Source organism: Suillus subalutaceus (genome assembly GCF_016647625.1).
Source record: "Suillus subalutaceus strain FC151 chromosome Unknown DFJ58scaffold_8, whole genome shotgun sequence".
NCBI lineage: Eukaryota > Fungi > Basidiomycota > Agaricomycetes > Boletales > Suillaceae > Suillus > Suillus subalutaceus.
Genome location: NW_024540257.1, coordinates 488,364 through 503,135, shown reverse-complemented (window position 1 = coordinate 503,135; position 14,772 = coordinate 488,364). Strand labels below are relative to the sequence as shown.

General features: G+C 48.5%; 8 protein-coding genes across 8 annotated transcripts; 4 read left to right on the top strand and 4 right to left on the bottom strand.

Annotated features, from left to right (window-relative positions):
• Positions 1-1,416: 1,416 nt before the first annotated feature.
• Positions 1,417-3,743, top strand: DFJ58DRAFT_890535 (amidase signature domain-containing protein; the record flags this gene model as incomplete). Its single annotated transcript, XM_041394736.1, has 10 exons — positions 1,417-1,858; positions 1,894-2,016; positions 2,068-2,138; positions 2,190-2,284; positions 2,335-2,433; positions 2,481-2,799; positions 2,848-2,985; positions 3,035-3,162; positions 3,211-3,347; positions 3,399-3,743. 10 exons carry the CDS (start codon positions 1,417-1,419, stop codon positions 3,512-3,514), a joined length of 1,668 nt encoding a protein of 555 aa, XP_041249384.1. The 3' UTR covers positions 3,515-3,743.
• Positions 3,744-4,053: 310 nt separating this feature from the next.
• DFJ58DRAFT_741979 (S-adenosyl-L-methionine-dependent methyltransferase) lies at positions 4,054-6,003 on the top strand. Its single transcript, XM_041387170.1, has 10 exons — positions 4,054-4,302; positions 4,362-4,614; positions 4,668-4,703; positions 4,758-4,813; positions 4,860-4,918; positions 4,969-5,024; positions 5,078-5,139; positions 5,188-5,239; positions 5,290-5,556; positions 5,606-6,003. Exons 2-10 carry the CDS (start codon positions 4,419-4,421, stop codon positions 5,821-5,823), a joined length of 1,002 nt encoding a protein of 333 aa, XP_041249383.1. The 5' UTR covers positions 4,054-4,302; positions 4,362-4,418; the 3' UTR covers positions 5,824-6,003.
• Positions 6,004-6,061: 58 nt separating this feature from the next.
• DFJ58DRAFT_652355 (uncharacterized protein) lies at positions 6,062-6,304 on the top strand (the record flags this gene model as incomplete). Its single annotated transcript, XM_041381678.1, has 1 exon — positions 6,062-6,304. A coding segment is annotated over one exon (243 nt), but the record flags the coding sequence as incomplete, so codon positions are not given.
• A 208-nt stretch (positions 6,305-6,512) lies between these two features.
• On the bottom strand, positions 6,513-7,529 carry DFJ58DRAFT_762554 (uncharacterized protein). The gene is made up of 6 exons (XM_041388560.1): positions 7,229-7,529; positions 7,145-7,202; positions 6,981-7,092; positions 6,751-6,951; positions 6,679-6,690; positions 6,513-6,631 (listed from the first exon to the last, which is right to left on the bottom strand). Exons 1-4 carry the CDS (start codon positions 7,322-7,324, stop codon positions 6,780-6,782), a joined length of 438 nt encoding a protein of 145 aa, XP_041249381.1. The 5' UTR covers positions 7,325-7,529; the 3' UTR covers positions 6,513-6,631; positions 6,679-6,690; positions 6,751-6,779.
• Positions 7,328-7,625, bottom strand: DFJ58DRAFT_652344 (uncharacterized protein; the record flags this gene model as incomplete). The annotated part of the gene is made up of 2 exons (XM_041381677.1): positions 7,328-7,528; positions 7,584-7,625. Coding segments are annotated over 2 exons (243 nt in total), but the record flags the coding sequence as incomplete, so codon positions are not given.
• A 1,136-nt stretch (positions 7,626-8,761) lies between these two features.
• DFJ58DRAFT_470813 (uncharacterized protein) lies at positions 8,762-9,879 on the top strand. The gene is made up of 3 exons (XM_041380535.1): positions 8,762-9,249; positions 9,305-9,455; positions 9,523-9,879. Exons 1-3 carry the CDS (start codon positions 8,839-8,841, stop codon positions 9,690-9,692), a joined length of 732 nt encoding a protein of 243 aa, XP_041249379.1. The 5' UTR covers positions 8,762-8,838; the 3' UTR covers positions 9,693-9,879.
• A 445-nt stretch (positions 9,880-10,324) lies between these two features.
• DFJ58DRAFT_713783 (uncharacterized protein) lies at positions 10,325-13,427 on the bottom strand (the record flags this gene model as incomplete). Its single annotated transcript, XM_041383951.1, has 8 exons — positions 10,325-10,651; positions 10,708-11,471; positions 11,529-11,727; positions 11,779-11,961; positions 12,012-12,501; positions 12,533-12,795; positions 12,848-12,993; positions 13,229-13,427. 8 exons carry the CDS (start codon positions 13,425-13,427, stop codon positions 10,325-10,327), a joined length of 2,571 nt encoding a protein of 856 aa, XP_041249378.1.
• Positions 13,428-13,820: 393 nt separating this feature from the next.
• DFJ58DRAFT_762550 (uncharacterized protein) lies at positions 13,821-14,667 on the bottom strand. The gene is made up of 5 exons (XM_041388559.1): positions 14,483-14,667; positions 14,315-14,422; positions 14,175-14,251; positions 14,049-14,112; positions 13,821-13,997 (listed from the first exon to the last, which is right to left on the bottom strand). The coding sequence occupies exons 1-5, from the start codon at positions 14,615-14,617 to the stop codon at positions 13,911-13,913; spliced, it is 471 nt and encodes a 156-aa protein (XP_041249377.1). The 5' UTR covers positions 14,618-14,667; the 3' UTR covers positions 13,821-13,910.
• Positions 14,668-14,772: the final 105 nt, after the last annotated feature.

The following is a 14,772-nucleotide window of genomic DNA, read 5'->3' as shown; positions in this document are numbered from 1 at the left end:
GACGAACCTCCGAAGAACTGCCCATGTCGACAGGTTTCGAATCCGCACCACAAGAGAGCAGATTTCTAATCTGTTCTGGTGCCAAACGGTTGGCTATGACTACTCAAGATAGGCCTTGAAAAATCCATCCATGAGTGAATGTTCAAGGCGTGGTAAAAGGAAAAGATTGTTTGTCCTGTCACGTTTAGTTTAGCTGCTTCTAGCGCTTAGCTGCTAAGAGTCTAAGACTGGTCACTGAATATTGAAGATAGACTCATTCGGTTACGAGTCGAAAATCGAAAAACATCATGCATTGACAGTAGAATCACATGGGATCAGCAATCATTTCCCAAAAATGAAATAAAAAGACTAGTTTGCGTTTAAATCGTATAGAAGCTGGAAAACGACGCTGTAAGAAGTGTCTACGACATGGCGGGAGACGACAAAGAGAGGATAGTCTACGACGTAGGTATATATACGTAGTCGGGACTATCCGAACAACGAACGATGACGAAGGGTGAAATACCAAACTCTAACAATTCGATGGTCAGAAAACATGCCAGGAATAAGCGAGTCGGGGGCTGGCACCGGCGCCGTCACGATATGACACTGTAACTGCAGGACAAAAAGCCGGACAGCCTCGCTATACTATGGAACCTACAGGTTGTCAACTTGTTGATCGCATTAATCTCTTTAGAGGTACACGGAGTCCTCAACTTGTGACTACCATTTTTGGCCCATGTCACGGATGGTAACAGATCGTGGCTGTCCGACTTTCCAAAGTTTTCATGGGTTTAGCAGGGTTTAGCATGCAATGCTGAATCCGAAGTTCATGTGACTAGTACTGTCCCGAAACTTTCTCGATCTCGTCTGATGGCAGTCATCGATATCATACATGCCTGTCCATTAAAATTATACTACAGCCATATTATGCATTGACCTGGGCCCTCGCCGGCGGCCGCAAAACATGGTAAAACCTGGACTCTCTTATAAATCTCCGTCCATCGTACCATCCCACTGAAAGAAACGCTGTTACAGTCATTGATAATATAACGGCTTATCCGTACAGCCAAGCCTGTACTAATTTTACTAGCCCAGTTCAGATCACGAGAACCATCCACAAGAAATGCGAGCGAAGTGCACTTCCATTAACATGGCCTGGACACCAGGCGCCAAGTTGGAGGCTATCAAATGGCTTTATATTCTAATTATAATATCCCGTTAATGCCGCGCCCCTTCCCTGTTATCGTTTAAGGCAGCTGATCACAAGTCTACCGTTCTTAGTTCTCTGGCCTTCGTTTTGTTATCGCTGTGGGCACGGGACATGTCATGCGCACAAAGAAGATATGCGTATCTGACAGTTTCTCTCAGGTACGAGACCGTACATATATCACAATCAAGCCTGAATCATATCTGCGCTATCTCCCTCTCATAACAATGACTACAGTTTCGTTTAAAGAGAAAATCAAAGGCATAGGCGGCGATGCATCGTACGAGGCGAAAGCTCGCGTCTTTCAGGAACAACTTGAAGCCAAGATTCCAGCGAGTCTCAGACTCTCATCAGCGATTCTTGAGGACCCGCCTCTTAATGTTACTCACATCCCCAAGACCTGTGGCTTGCTCACCTCCCAAGAACTAGCTATCACCGAGCTAGATGCAACTGCTGTGTGCCAAAGGATCGCTGCAGGCGAGCTGACTGCAGTTGATGCTGTCACTGCCTTTGGAAAACGCGCAGCTATCGCTCATCAGCTCACAGCTTGTCTCATCGACTTCTTCCTCGATGAAGGCATAAAACAGGCGCAACAGCTGGACGAGTACTTCCGGAAGGAAGGCAAGGTCATTGGGCCACTGCATGGATTGCCAATTTCAATCAAAGTAAGTGCAGAGCAACCAAATCGCGACGATCTACCTCAGATGACCACCGTCAGGGCATGCTTCCGGTCAAGGGCACAGTTGGGTCTGCAGGCTTCCTCATGAACATCGAGACTGCGACCGAAGACTGCGATATGACAAAAATTCTGCGTTCACTAGGGGCAGGTATGTAATTTACACCTGGAATTATATTCTGTTGGTCGAGCATAGTTGTAGTCTTCTACGTCAAGACGAATCAGCCGCAGACTTTGATGCACCTTGAGTCCAGGTCTACCTACGGCCGAGTTGTAAGCCATCTCTCGAGTGAAAAACGTGTTTCTGTGACGCAAGTCTCATAGTTGAATCCCTACAATACGGATCTTACTGCAGGAGGATCTTCTGGCGGTGAATCAGCCCTTGTTGCCATGAAGGGCTCTTGCATAGGTGTGGGCACGTAAGTCTGTTCCTCCACATCATACCAGAATTTGATGTTTTGCCATCAAGCGATGGCGGGGGATCCATTCGAGCCCCATCCGCCCATTGTGGTATATATGGGTTCCGTCCATCTTGTCGGACAACGCCTCTCCATGGGATCCTATGGTAGTAAGTATACCAAGCTCTGTCATGAAATTATGTTGATATCACCCAAGTCAACCTGGCCAGGACGGATTCTTTAGTTCTGCAGGTCCAATGTGTTGCTCAGCACGAGACATGCGACTTTTCCTTGAAGCTGTACTTGGAGCCAATCCTGCACTCCTGGATCCAGATGCGTTGCCAGTGCCACTGAAAGTGCCAGACCTGACCAAAAAGAAATTGCGTGTGGGAATCATGATGCACGACGGGGTTGTGATGCCCCATCCCCCGACCATTCGAGCACTGAAATGGGCGAAGGCAAAGCTGGAAGCCTCGTCAGAGGTTGAGGTGATTGATTACTCTCCATATGACCACGATCGTGGATACAGCATAGTTGTGAGTCTGGTGATATGTAGGGTAATAATGTCACTTACTTGTGTCTAGCGCGAGCTCTACTTTGAGGATGGAGGAGCCACGGTTCGACGCCTTCTGAAGGAAAGTGGAGAAGAGATGCATCCCCTGACAGAGTGGGTTATTAGTCCACCACACGTGAGAGATCATGATGCTGCAGAAGTTTGGAAGGTAAGGCAACATTTTGCTGCCCATTGACGCTCGTGCTGACCTTGATCAGCTGCGTGATGAACGTGATAAATATAGGAGGGAATACTCTGATTACTGGTGGTCCCAAAACGTCGATGTCGTCCTTTGTCCACCCTTCCCAGGTACAGCCAGCCGTCATGACACTGCAAAATACTGGGGGTGCGTCATGGTATCTCGCTTTACATCAGACATCTAATAGCTCATTAGCTACACGGCCATCTGGAATTTGCTGGACTACCCTGGAACGGTTTTCCCGTCAGGTTTCGTCGCTGACCCAGCCATTGACATATATCAGGAGCTACCCAGCCCGATGAGCGCGGCGGACGAGTACAACCTCTCCCTCTGTTAGTCTCTCGTTCTCGTGTTGGATAGCATCAACTGACCCTTGCATACAGATGATGCAACGAAATTCAAAGGGGCTCCTGTATCGCTGCAGATCGTGAGCCGCATATACAACGACGGTTTAGTGCTGGCTGCACAGGAAGTAGTTGAACGCATACTCAAATCTTAGGCAGGCTAGGGCCCACATCATATGCAATTTTATCATGCCTTCCGGTGACAACTGGAGCTTGTCTGGATCGTTATTGTAATCATCTATGTCCACCTCCCATATACTAGTTTTGCTGAGTTCATTCATGTCGAAACCTTCTGCACTCATATCAAGAACAGATAATACGAGTATGATAACACGATCCCCAACTCCCACAAAGTGTAGGAGTTGATTATCTCTGTGTAAGTTGCAATACCCGTTCGAAACCTGCCTTCCAATCAGCTTTTTCTATTATTACTTACACTTGCACATTCACTTATGGACAGTTCCTCGCTCAACGGAGGCCAATTGTAACTAGTGTGGTTGGTGCAATGGATCCGGAATCTGTTCCCGAATCCTCTTGTTCGAAACCTGCCGATAACACTCTTTTCCTGTGATCATCCCTTGGACATTCTTTCATGGATATCGATAACTGTTGGAACTAGCTCCTCGGGGTCTTGCATAGGCTGGAAGGAGAAATATTACTCGTACTTGAAGTGATACAACTTCTGGGAACCGAGAATTTTCGGACGAGTAACAGGAGGTAACAGGAGACTGGTCACCTCTGGTCACCTCTTCATTTGATACAAGTCCTCTAAAATATTTTGCACACGGCGGGTATTAGCAGCCGCAGACGTTACTGTGATGGAGATCCGAGATCCCCAATTACGACTAGTGATATGATCTGATCAGTTGAGTCCCGGATGCCGTGTTTCAGTTATCGCTGCGGACGCAGCGTGACGCCACTAGCCTTCAATTCCCGAACATTGGTACGTCAATCACGAGCAGTACAAGATATAAACCCTCTTTCTCAGACTGCTGCATATAGTTGTGGCCGCGTTTCATACTATCGTAAACCTTTACTACCACCAAGTCCTTCGCAAGAATGAATGCCAACAACAATCCACCTGCTCCAAAAACTCGGCGAGTCTTGCCAGAAATACAAACTACAGTCTACCGTAGGAATCGATTCTCCTTACCAATGCACTTCAGAGCCCAGACTTATCTGTTTGTTTTCAGAACAGATGCAGATGAACATGAAAGGCTTCGACTACAGCACAACGCCTTAAAGATTTTCATGGGTGAGAGGAAAAACCGCGTTCTCTATTTCTTCCTTATACATTATGCACGCTAGATGGCAATAATCATATTGTACCTATCGAAGATGAAGGCATGCCTTTCCGTGCTTCGATGAGATATCACCTAATCTCATAGGAATTCACAGGTAATTTCCAGCGCGTCCTGGACCTGTGTTCCGGCAGTGGTCAGTGGGTCGTGGATGTAAGCCTTCTTCGCTCTCACAAAAATGCTGAACGTTGTACCCCAGGTCGCAGAATCACTTCCTAATGCTGAAGTGCATGGTGTCGACCTGGCTTTGCCACAAATGTATGTTTTAGCTACTGATCAATAATTTGGCTATGCTTATGGGATCTTAGATTCGGGAACTCGGAAATTCCATCGAACGTACAGTTTCACAAAGTCGATTTACTTAGTACGTGTTAGGGGAAACTTTCTGCGTCTGGTGTCGGAAATGATATCTGACAGATCAACCTCTCCCATTTGCTGATTGTTATTTTGACATCGTTCAAATGCGCATCGTACCAAGTGTATGTTCTCAAATACCAAGATTGATGATGATCGCTGACACATCACAGATCCCAAACAGGATCGACCTTCTCAAGGAAATCAGTCGAGTACTGTGGCCGGGTGATATCCTTCTCATATTCATATTCATTAAGATACTTACTTCATTCCAGGAGGATATGTGATGTTCTTCGAACCAGGGGCCTCTTTCTCAGGGACCCAAGGCACTCGCACTGCTGCGTTAACACAAGTTGACCGTCTCATCATACAATCTCCTCATACGCCATCTCCAGGCACTGGGGACGACAATGGCATGATTTGGTCCCTCGCTCCAAAGATCGCATCTATGCTCCAAGACGCTGTAGACAATCAAGGGAATGCACTATTCTACGATGTCTCGTCTTTAGAACTTCTCATTCCCATAGGCGGCTGGCCTGATGGTGAGTAGATATGACGTGATCTGTGCTTGCTTAACCTGTGTGGTTGTAGATGAAAAACTGAAATCGGTAGGGTCAATGATGGCAGAAGTGCAAATGGGTCTGGTTGACGCATTCCGTCCGAAGTTCATCGAGCTCCAGTTGCTTACTGATGCTGAATTTTCCGCTCTTCAGACGCGTGTCTTAGCAGAAGTTGAAGATCCAACGTTAGAGTTGCAACAACCTTTCGTCGCTGCATGGGGCCGTAAAGTTGCGGAAAATTCTGGCTAGCTAGCTTTAGGTTATGTATTTCTATCTGTTTACATCGTACGCGACTATGAGACCGTCAAAATCGAACAAGTACAGGCGAGCGTGGGCCAGGCACATGTTACAAGAACATCAAACGCAGGATGACACTTAGAAAAGTAGATGAATATATGTAAATCCCTCCAAACTCTGCGCACTTCGCCCTTCATCCAATCACTTGACCGCGCCATAACTAACAATTGTCCGGCAGCAAAGCAACACCTATGCAGACAAATGGCAAGTCGTGCACATTTCGCACGTGGCCATGAGCAGCGAAGAAGTTGAGAAGCGCAATGAGACTCTCGTGGAGGTTGTAGATCCACTGTACCTCTTTTCGCGCGACGCTGAGGGTGAGGTAGATGCGGATGGCGAAGTGGATCTTCATGGGGGGATAGATACATCGCCGAGTCTCTTCGCAGAAGGCCACTACAGTACTACCACGCCAATGCACGATTTCGTGCATTAGTTGGCAAGAGATGAGCACCCAAGAGCCACATATACAGGGAATGAGAAACCTTTAGTTCATAGATAAGAATCATTACTCGAGAACACCTGTTGGAATTCGAGAGATCCGAGTCGATGAAGACCGACGGATCCGAGATAAGAGCAGGGGGAGACTAAGAGGTACGAGCGCACGCCAAAAGAGGACAGGACGAGCGACAGAGCGACGTCGGCTCGCGTCCTGCAATTACTTATGTTTCTCTTTTATATATGTCAGTTACTATAAGTCACTTACTATAAAAGCGCCAGTTGTAGCGCACGAGCATCTCAGTTCCTTCCAAGTGACTCAGATGTGAGTTAGAACCGTCACCTGTATTTACCAAAGCTAACCCTACTTAGTGTACTTGTTTTTATAGGTAGATGCGTTGTTAACAGAGTTCCTTCCAAGTGACTGAGATTGTACTTTGTTTTATCACCAGAATACCAACATTATACAGCAGTTACGTTGACTGGTCACGAATTTTGTTGCGGAGGAGAAAACACCGAAGTCCGACCCTAAAATCTATAGACACAAAGAAAACGCTGCAGAGAGGTGCCAAACTCCAAATAGAAGCGAGAGCAAGAGAAAGTAGCGGGAGCACGCAGATCCTATATACACGGATCGTTCGGGCGCTACAATCAGCAGAGTTCGTCGTCCTGACATGCGGTGGCCATTTGCGTCTGCGAAATCCTGCACATGAATTGTCATAAATATGACAAGCGCGCTACAAGTGAGTGCTGTTATGCTCGTTCCGTCAAGGTAGGATTCCCCCACTAAACTATCAATTTGGTCAGCTTAGTATGACCCTCAGGCAGAACTGCCTACACAGGACCAACGTAGCACCGATCTCAAAAGTTGTGTAACCCCCTACGTTGCACAAACTCTTAAAAACAGGATGGTGACTGAGACCAAATCGTCATGCACGATCTCGACCACAGTTAACAGCGCACTAGATATCAGCGCGTTGACACTGGAAAGAGATGAAATACCCAAGCAGAATACCATCAGTCACCAGCGCAATGCATGACAATCCCTGACGCTAATGCGCCCAGATGGCACAGGACGACATGGTTTATTCACCACATCTTCATGCGCGGAGTACGTTTGGTTGGAGACGTTGGCTTGTAAGAGATGGAACCAGACCCAGCACAGAGTGCAAGACAGGGCTAGCGGGTTACGACGAGGAGATAAAATAAATGTGAATATGGTCTACATCAGGAAATTCAGTGTCGTGCACTACTAGTCATTTCTAGAATGTTAATACCACTGGTAAGAGTATTGTCTTGTAGTCGGATCTGGTGAAAAGTCAAGCAGTCTCGAAGTGGTGTAGCGTACTGCATAATGTGGTTATTACGAAAACGGTCACAGAATCACTGCCTGGTGATCGAGTTAGTGTCTCAACTCCTGCGGGGTGGTATTTATGAGAAATTCGGCTGTAGCATTAGATACCTTGAGAGAATATCTGGGCTGTGTTGTTGCAAGATCTGAACTGATGAGATCATTGTCTCCGACCGGTGATTTGATTACTGTCTGAAACCCTCTGTGAGATCGAAAAGGCAGGGGTGTGCAGGTGTTTCAGCTGACTGCAATCGCGCGCGCAGCTGGCCGTAAATGAACGTTTGAACCATGACCTGCTGGAAACAAAAAAAAACCCTGTTGTTCGGCAGGTTTCGAACCTGCGTAGTCCAAGAGAAACAGATTTTGATTCCGTTGTGGTAACCACTTTGGCGAGGACGAAGTTGAGATGAACTTCCGAGGAACTGTCCATGAGTGAATCTTCAAGGCATGTTCCGATAGAAAAACACCCTCTCGTTAGGCAGGTTTCGAACCTGCGAAGTACAAGAGAAACAAATTTTGATTCTGTTGTGTTAACCACTTGGGCCAGGACGCTTGCTGGCCAAGTTTAGACAGAGAAGAATTGTCCATGTCGACAGGTTTCGAATCCGCACCACAAGAGAGCAGATTTCTAATTTGTTTTAGTGCCAAACGGTTAGCTATGCTAGTGAATGTTCAAGCTAAGCTCCCAAGGCGTGGTAAAATTGTTTGTCCTGTCACGTTTGGCTTAGCTGCTAAGACTGGTCGAAAAACGTCATGCATTGACAGTAGAATCACATGGCATTAGCAGCCATTTACCAAAGATGAAATGAAAAGACTAGTTTGGGTTTAATTCGATGGACACAAAACATGCCAGGAATAAGCGAGTCGGGGGCTGGGGCTGGCGCCGGCACCGTCACGATATGACACTGTAACTGCAGGACAAAAAGCCGGACAGCCGCGCTATACTATGGAACCTACAGGTTGTCAACTTGTCGATTGCATTAATTTCTTTAGAGGTGTACGGAGTCCTCAACTTGTGACTACCATTTTTGGCCCATGTCACGGGTGGTAACATGTAACAGAGCGCGGCTGTCCTGCTTTCCATACTATCCTCTTTACTAATTATAAGAAGGAAACAAGGGAGGTATATAGCTTTAGTAGATTGTCCCCACACACCAGGCATTTGGGGGCAACCTACCAACATGAAGTACTGTCCACAAAACCGAGTCAAGCTTGCCTTTTCAGTCTCGAGACCTAAGAGCGCCACCTGGACTTTCGCAGCAGAGATGCTGGATACACTAGATGCTGTTGCGGGTGGCTATGTACGCTCTGCTGTGAATCGGAATCCGCCCGTGCAAGCAGAAGAGAGCTTCTTGGCCCGCCTCCTCGAGCAAGACGCAGCTGCTCAACAACTCCTACTATGTTTCTTTGGCCTTCATCAATTTGGTTCATACTCCTCGTCACATAGTGCTATCGACACGACTTCTGCGTCGCACGTCTTGCCATCGACAGTGCCACCTTCATATGACACTCAGATCCACAACATGTCTGGTTCTCGCATCAAGCCTATCTCGTATCTGTGCTCTTCCCTCGCAGGAAAGAGACTGACAATGGTAGGCGGTGACTCATTGGCATGTATACCGCTTCTACGACCTCCTCGATCACCAGAAGAAGTCCGAAGGGAAACGATTTCCATGCCTCTGGAAGGAGTTTTGTACCCACCATCATCTATGCTTACGCGCCCGCAACAATCCCAACCTCAAAGAGGAGCTTATGCGTTATATCCGTTCGCCATCCGTTGAAGAGCTCGTGCAAACTGGTTCGTCGCTGGTCAATCACGCCTTGTCGGATACCTTTCTTACCTTGTCTGATTTTCCATCTCACAGAGAGTTATCATCTGAAATGCCCTCTGTTTGCCTCATCAATACCGAATCCCTTCAGGTCATGGATGTTGCAGTATATGCCAGTGTTTCCCCCTGAGATCCGGCACACGTTAGACGCACACGGATGCTTCAACAGAAAAGAGAAAGTTATTTGGTCGACCAGCCGGACGTAATATTCTGGGAACGGCCGCGGTCAGACAAACGCATTCCTTCGCACATATATACATACTTCCCAGTGGATAGGGCGAGTCATCTCGCGGGCCCAGACAACCCTAAATCAGTTCTCCTTCACTACCTTGCCGCAGTACTATCGACCGATGAGCGCCTAGAAGATACCTGGACACTTTACTACAACGTTCAAGGTATGTTGTTCAGTCGACTGAAGTTGGTATCGTCGTGTCTACTAGCACTGAGACTCTCTCCGTCAAATTCTGCCACACTTCGGAGTTCTCCTCTTGCAGTTAGGGACACGTCTTGTCGAAGCTGGTCACGGTGTCCTGCGTGCGTTGGTATCATGTCATCGAAGAACCAAGATCGCTAGTTTTGCATGGTGTGTTATGGCTCGGGGAGAGGTATTTTCTATCGTCGTACAGTAGTGCAAATAGCTGCAAGTATACTAAGTACTAGATCTACTAATATGATCATGGACGATGGAGATGGATCCTTGAAAAGGGTATCCGAACAACTGAACTACAAGGAGCATATCATAATTAACGAAGATCCACATCTCATAATACTACCATTACACGTCCATGCATGGACCAGCCATCCATCCCAATCGTATCACACTGCACCTCCTTCAAACTCACAACTTCATGAGCCCCTTCATCGCATTCGCGACCGCAAAGCTCGATTTGGCCATGACCTGCCGCGATTCCTTCGTGACTTCTGGCAGCGTCTGTACCTCAGACAGCTTCCGTGCGTGTTCGCCTAGCTCCCGTAGTAGCTCTGCACCCTGCTGCGCAGACGCCGGGGGCAGATTGTCGCTGCAAACGGCGACGATACTCGACACGATTGTAATGATCTGAGTTAGGTTTTCGTTTAGCGTCGGCGGCGGCACAGGGCTGCGGACGCCGGAAAGGACGCTTTGGATTGCGTAAACGATGGACTCGGTCTGCGCTTCGAGGTAGGGCTGGGGAGTGGTACTTGTCAGTCGATAAAACAGATAGGTGTACTAGTAGAGCTGACCTTGAGCTCGGACCAAGCGTCCTCGCCGCCTTCAGGCGGTGCTGAATCGTCGCTGATTGCACCCAATGCACTGGTGATAGGAGACTTATCAAATATGGGCGGAGGGGAACTTGTGAGTGAACTAGATGGCTCAGACGGTGTTCGTCTGCTATGAGCCTCCGCAAAGCGCGATGCTGCGGTCATAGGGGGCGATACAACATCTTCTGAGCGCCTTATGCTAAAGGTAGAACCCTTGCGTTCAAAGCTTGGTCTCACGTCTTCCGTCGAGCGCGCAGAAGATAGATACGACAGCGAACCAGAGCTTGAGGAAGACATGAACTCCTCCTGCTCGGCCCGACTAGCCTTGCGCATGTAGATCATCTTCGCGATCTCTGTCAATGTTACGGAGACATGGCTCGCAGCTGCGTCCAATAGGCTCACAGGAGACATGCCAGATGCAGTGGCATGTGTCTTGGATGCAGCTACAAGGTTGGTCAGGGTAGCCTCGGCACGCTCGCGGAGAGTGTGTAGGATATCGATGTCAACGTCCGCGCGGGATGGGCGTTGTTCGTATGCACGGACGTCATCGATAATGGCTGTGGTAGACGTAACGACGGCTTTCATCGGTACTAGAACGCGTGTCGGAGCGCTAGAACGACCAGCTGTCAAAAGGCTATCAATGGCCGACACGAAGGCAGTGACATGGATGTCGACGAGACCCCCGTCAGGACCCATTGGCAGTTGGTCTTCCATCTTGGGCGCCTGTAGGAAGAGCTGGGATGTTGCTGACCATGGAAATATCAGATAAGAGCCAATTGCATCAAAAGAATATTTTTGCGGACCTTTGACGCTTCTGAGCTCGGTTTTAGCTTGCTCGTATTTGCGTTTGTATTCTTTGAGCTGGCTATCCAGATCACGGATTACAGTGAGGTCCGAGTCCTTCGCAGTCATCAACTCGTCATTCCTGCGTGACAGATCGCTAAGTTCTGACATCAACCCTTCCATATCAGAACGTAGCTGCTCGATAATTTCGCTGTTGTCCTGCAAAAAGAATTCAAATTTAGCACCATCAACTTCAAATCACTGACGTACTATCCCGAAGCCAGAACTGCGCTCTTCTTCGAGGCGTTCGCAGCGGTCACGGAGTATCTGTAGTTCTTCCTCATCGGCCTGTGCTCGTCTGGCTTCGCGTTCCTTTTCTCTTGTCCGGAAATCCTGAATATCGTCCAGCTCCATTTTCAGAGCCTTCATAGCAGATCCATGCTCTTCGGCACGCTGTAGGCTCAATTTAGCGACTATCAGAGGAAAAAATCCTCAGGACCTGCCTTTCGGAAACCTTCCAGCTCCTCTTCTAAATGGCGTACCGTCTGCTGCGTGTCCAACTCCCGTTGCTCAAGGTCTCGTTCCAGACTCGTGATACGACTCTGCATCGTGGCGATCTTGAACTCATAATCTCGCTTCAAACGCTCGTGTTCATCACCTGCTGCACTGGGCATCCTCGACCCACCGATGGACCGATCGGACGTCACTGATGCACGTCCTAGAGAGACTTTATCATACTCGTCGCTCCTCACATCCCCCGCATCATCATCTTCCGTATGCACGTTCCTCAGCCGTGCGCTGAGCCCATTTAGTCCACCCCGCTGGTCCCAGTGCTCGTGTTCACCGTCAGTGGTATCAAGCTCCCTGACGCCCTCACGTGTATCGATGGCTGTTCCAGAGCTCTCCCGCATCTCCCGCCCGTACGGAACCTCAATGTCTTCCTCTGCGATAGTGCTCTTATTTGGGATTACCATCCCGCTCGTTGCGGTTGCACTCTGCGCATTTGTAGTTCCCGTTGAGTCACTCCGGAATGCTTGCGGAGGCACTTGGTCTTCGGCCAAAATCTGCCCCTTGGTCATAAGAGGCTTTTCGTCGGGATGCGTGAGTATCCTCGCTCCGCCGAGGCCGAGTCTCTTCTTCGCGTGAGCTGCCTCGATCTTCGGATGGTCGCCCTGTGCGGGCACTAGGCGGGAGTATGGGCATGTCAGGCCGCGGGGACGTGTGGAATTCAGGCGAAGGTACATCATCGTATGCTGATGCGGGAGACGCTACCCCCGGGTCCTCCGTCTGGTATCAGACTTAGTATAAATTAAACGAGATTAACGATGAAACTACCTACCTCTGTAAATTCAGGATATCTTCTCATGATTTCAAAATAGACATCACTACAAAGATCTTCAAACTTGGCACTAGGTAGCGTTGCCAATTTCTGGCGCGCCTGATTCCGCTTGGGATGAAATTCATCACGCACGGGAAGGAATGGGACTGGAGAAGTGACTTGGTCAAATGATATAATATAGGTCAGGTGACTTACCATCGTTCTCGGGAGTGTTCCTTCGACGTCGGACGAGCTCGTCGTACACGTCAGTTGATAGCTCATGGAACTGCTGTCTGGTAAGATTGGTCAATTTTGAGCGTGCGTGGGCCCGCGACTCCTGCGGAGCTGAAGGTACGTAGTATCAGCATAAAATTTAAATTCACATGAAACACCAGACCGCACCTTTCACAAGATAAGACACTAGAAAACTGGCTAACTCGTCAAAATGGGTGCGTGCGACCACCCTGGAATTTACGGCTGGCACGGCCGGGACATTGCCTTTATCCTTGATCGGACGATAGGACTCGGTGCGGTAATTAGAGATTCCGGAGAAAGTAGTAGGTGTCGGGGAAGGGGCACGTGAAGAGCGTAGTCGGTTCATGGTGACTCGTTGATGGTGGTCGTGGTGGTGGTCAGAGGCATACAGCGTCGACACCTGTGGTGGATTTGCCAGACGTGTTGGAAGTCGTTCACAATGCTCAAGCCTCATTGCGTCTCGGCGCCACGTGATCGGCATGTCGCTGTGCGCGCTTATGCCTCGCAGCGCTATAGTGACCGTGACTTAATATTTAATAATGGCTGTCTGAAGACATATAAATAGGTGAAACAATAATGGACAGTGCACATATGCTGCGCATTGCTTGTTTGCGAGATTTGTGTTTGATCTGCGCACCCTCCTCGAACGGTTCACCGATGACTATCTTCTACCAATTCATCTCCCTGGAAGAGCCAGACCAATTGAAGCAATCCTATTCATCGACGTACACATTTTGGTACACAACGGAGGCAGACACAACAAGACGTAGTACATGTATGCGGGAACACTTTCAATAGCTCAACCTTGAGCACCTCTGCAAGGTGGTGCCTAGTTGCCAATTGGTTGGAGACCAGAAACCCGGATGAATTCCCAGTGCTGGCGGGAACTTCCTGCCGTGCAATTCTCGAGTTTCACCTTGTGAACGTTATGAGCAAAAGGCTTTGAAAAGAAGATCCACCAACTTACTGCACTGTTCTTTGCGCTTGGAATGGATAGTACCAGGTTCTTTTTCCCGAGAGTGAAGCACATACTGTATATGCGAGTCGTTAAATCAGCAAAAATAGGTTGCTGAGAACTACGTCGGATTCTCACGTAAAATTATTGTCCCCGCATCCAACAAGATCAACGAGAAACGCCTGCCTGGTATAAACGACAGGTTCTTCCGAATCCTGCCCACGTCCATGTCAACCAACAAGCAAATGAATGAATTAATGAATGGCGATCCAGCATACCTCGCTCGCAGCAGCAAAGCATCCATTACCATTGTTGCCTTCGTTGTTGGACTGAATACTGACAGTCTTGTTGGCGGACCCTGGCTCGTTTTGTCTCTTGATCACCCACTAGTATACGCGATGTGTGTGAGAGCCGGTCACAATGTGGGTGCGAACGTGTATAGATACCTGTTGAGCTACGGTGCCATTTCTGGCGAAGCCTTGGATCTGGTTGCCTTCAGCGGGGTTGTTGCCCGTTAGATCGAGCATGAGGTCTCTGCCAGTGTTTCTGATAGTATACACTCCATCGTTGGGAAAAGACATTGTATAAGATGTAGGTCGCTAGTAGGATGATTCGACAATGAGACGAGGAACTAATGAAGGAAAGGTCAGAGAACGCTGGGCTTTTATACTGAGCATCTTGGGACTATTTTCAGCAGATGGGGCCAAGATGGGGCGGCGAAAACACAGACATGATG

Bases quoted from the DNA above. Each gene is read 5' to 3' on its own strand.
- DFJ58DRAFT_470813 (XM_041380535.1), top strand. From the start codon at position 8,839: ATGAAGTACTGTCCACAAAACCGAGTCAAGCTTGCCTTTTCAGTCTCG. The intron at 9,250-9,304 runs GTAGGCGGTGAC...CTCGATCACCAG, and splicing joins CAGGAAAGAGACTGACAATG to AAGAAGTCCGAAGGGAAACG. The intron at 9,456-9,522 runs GTTCGTCGCTGG...TCCATCTCACAG, and splicing joins TGAAGAGCTCGTGCAAACTG to AGAGTTATCATCTGAAATGC.
- DFJ58DRAFT_741979 (XM_041387170.1), top strand. From the start codon at position 4,419: ATGAATGCCAACAACAATCCACCTGCTCCAAAAACTCGGCGAGTCTTG. The intron at 4,704-4,757 runs GCATGCCTTTCC...AGGAATTCACAG, and splicing joins TGTACCTATCGAAGATGAAG to GTAATTTCCAGCGCGTCCTG. The intron at 5,025-5,077 runs GTACGTGTTAGG...GATATCTGACAG, and splicing joins TCACAAAGTCGATTTACTTA to ATCAACCTCTCCCATTTGCT.
- DFJ58DRAFT_762550 (XM_041388559.1), bottom strand. From the start codon at position 14,617: ATGTCTTTTCCCAACGATGGAGTGTATACTATCAGAAACACTGGCAGA. The intron at 14,252-14,314 runs GTATGCTGGATC...GGACGTGGGCAG, and splicing joins GCTTTGCTGCTGCGAGCGAG to GATTCGGAAGAACCTGTCGT. The intron at 13,998-14,048 runs GTAAGTTGGTGG...AACGTTCACAAG, and splicing joins CAAGCGCAAAGAACAGTGCA to GTGAAACTCGAGAATTGCAC.
- DFJ58DRAFT_762554 (XM_041388560.1), bottom strand. From the start codon at position 7,324: ATGGTATTCTGCTTGGGTATTTCATCTCTTTCCAGTGTCAACGCGCTG. The intron at 7,203-7,228 runs GTCTCAGTCACC...CCTGTTTTTAAG, and splicing joins AGATCGTGCATGACGATTTG to AGTTTGTGCAACGTAGGGGG. The intron at 6,952-6,980 runs GTCAGGACGACG...TGCTGATTGTAG, and splicing joins GACGCAAATGGCCACCGCAT to CGCCCGAACGATCCGTGTAT.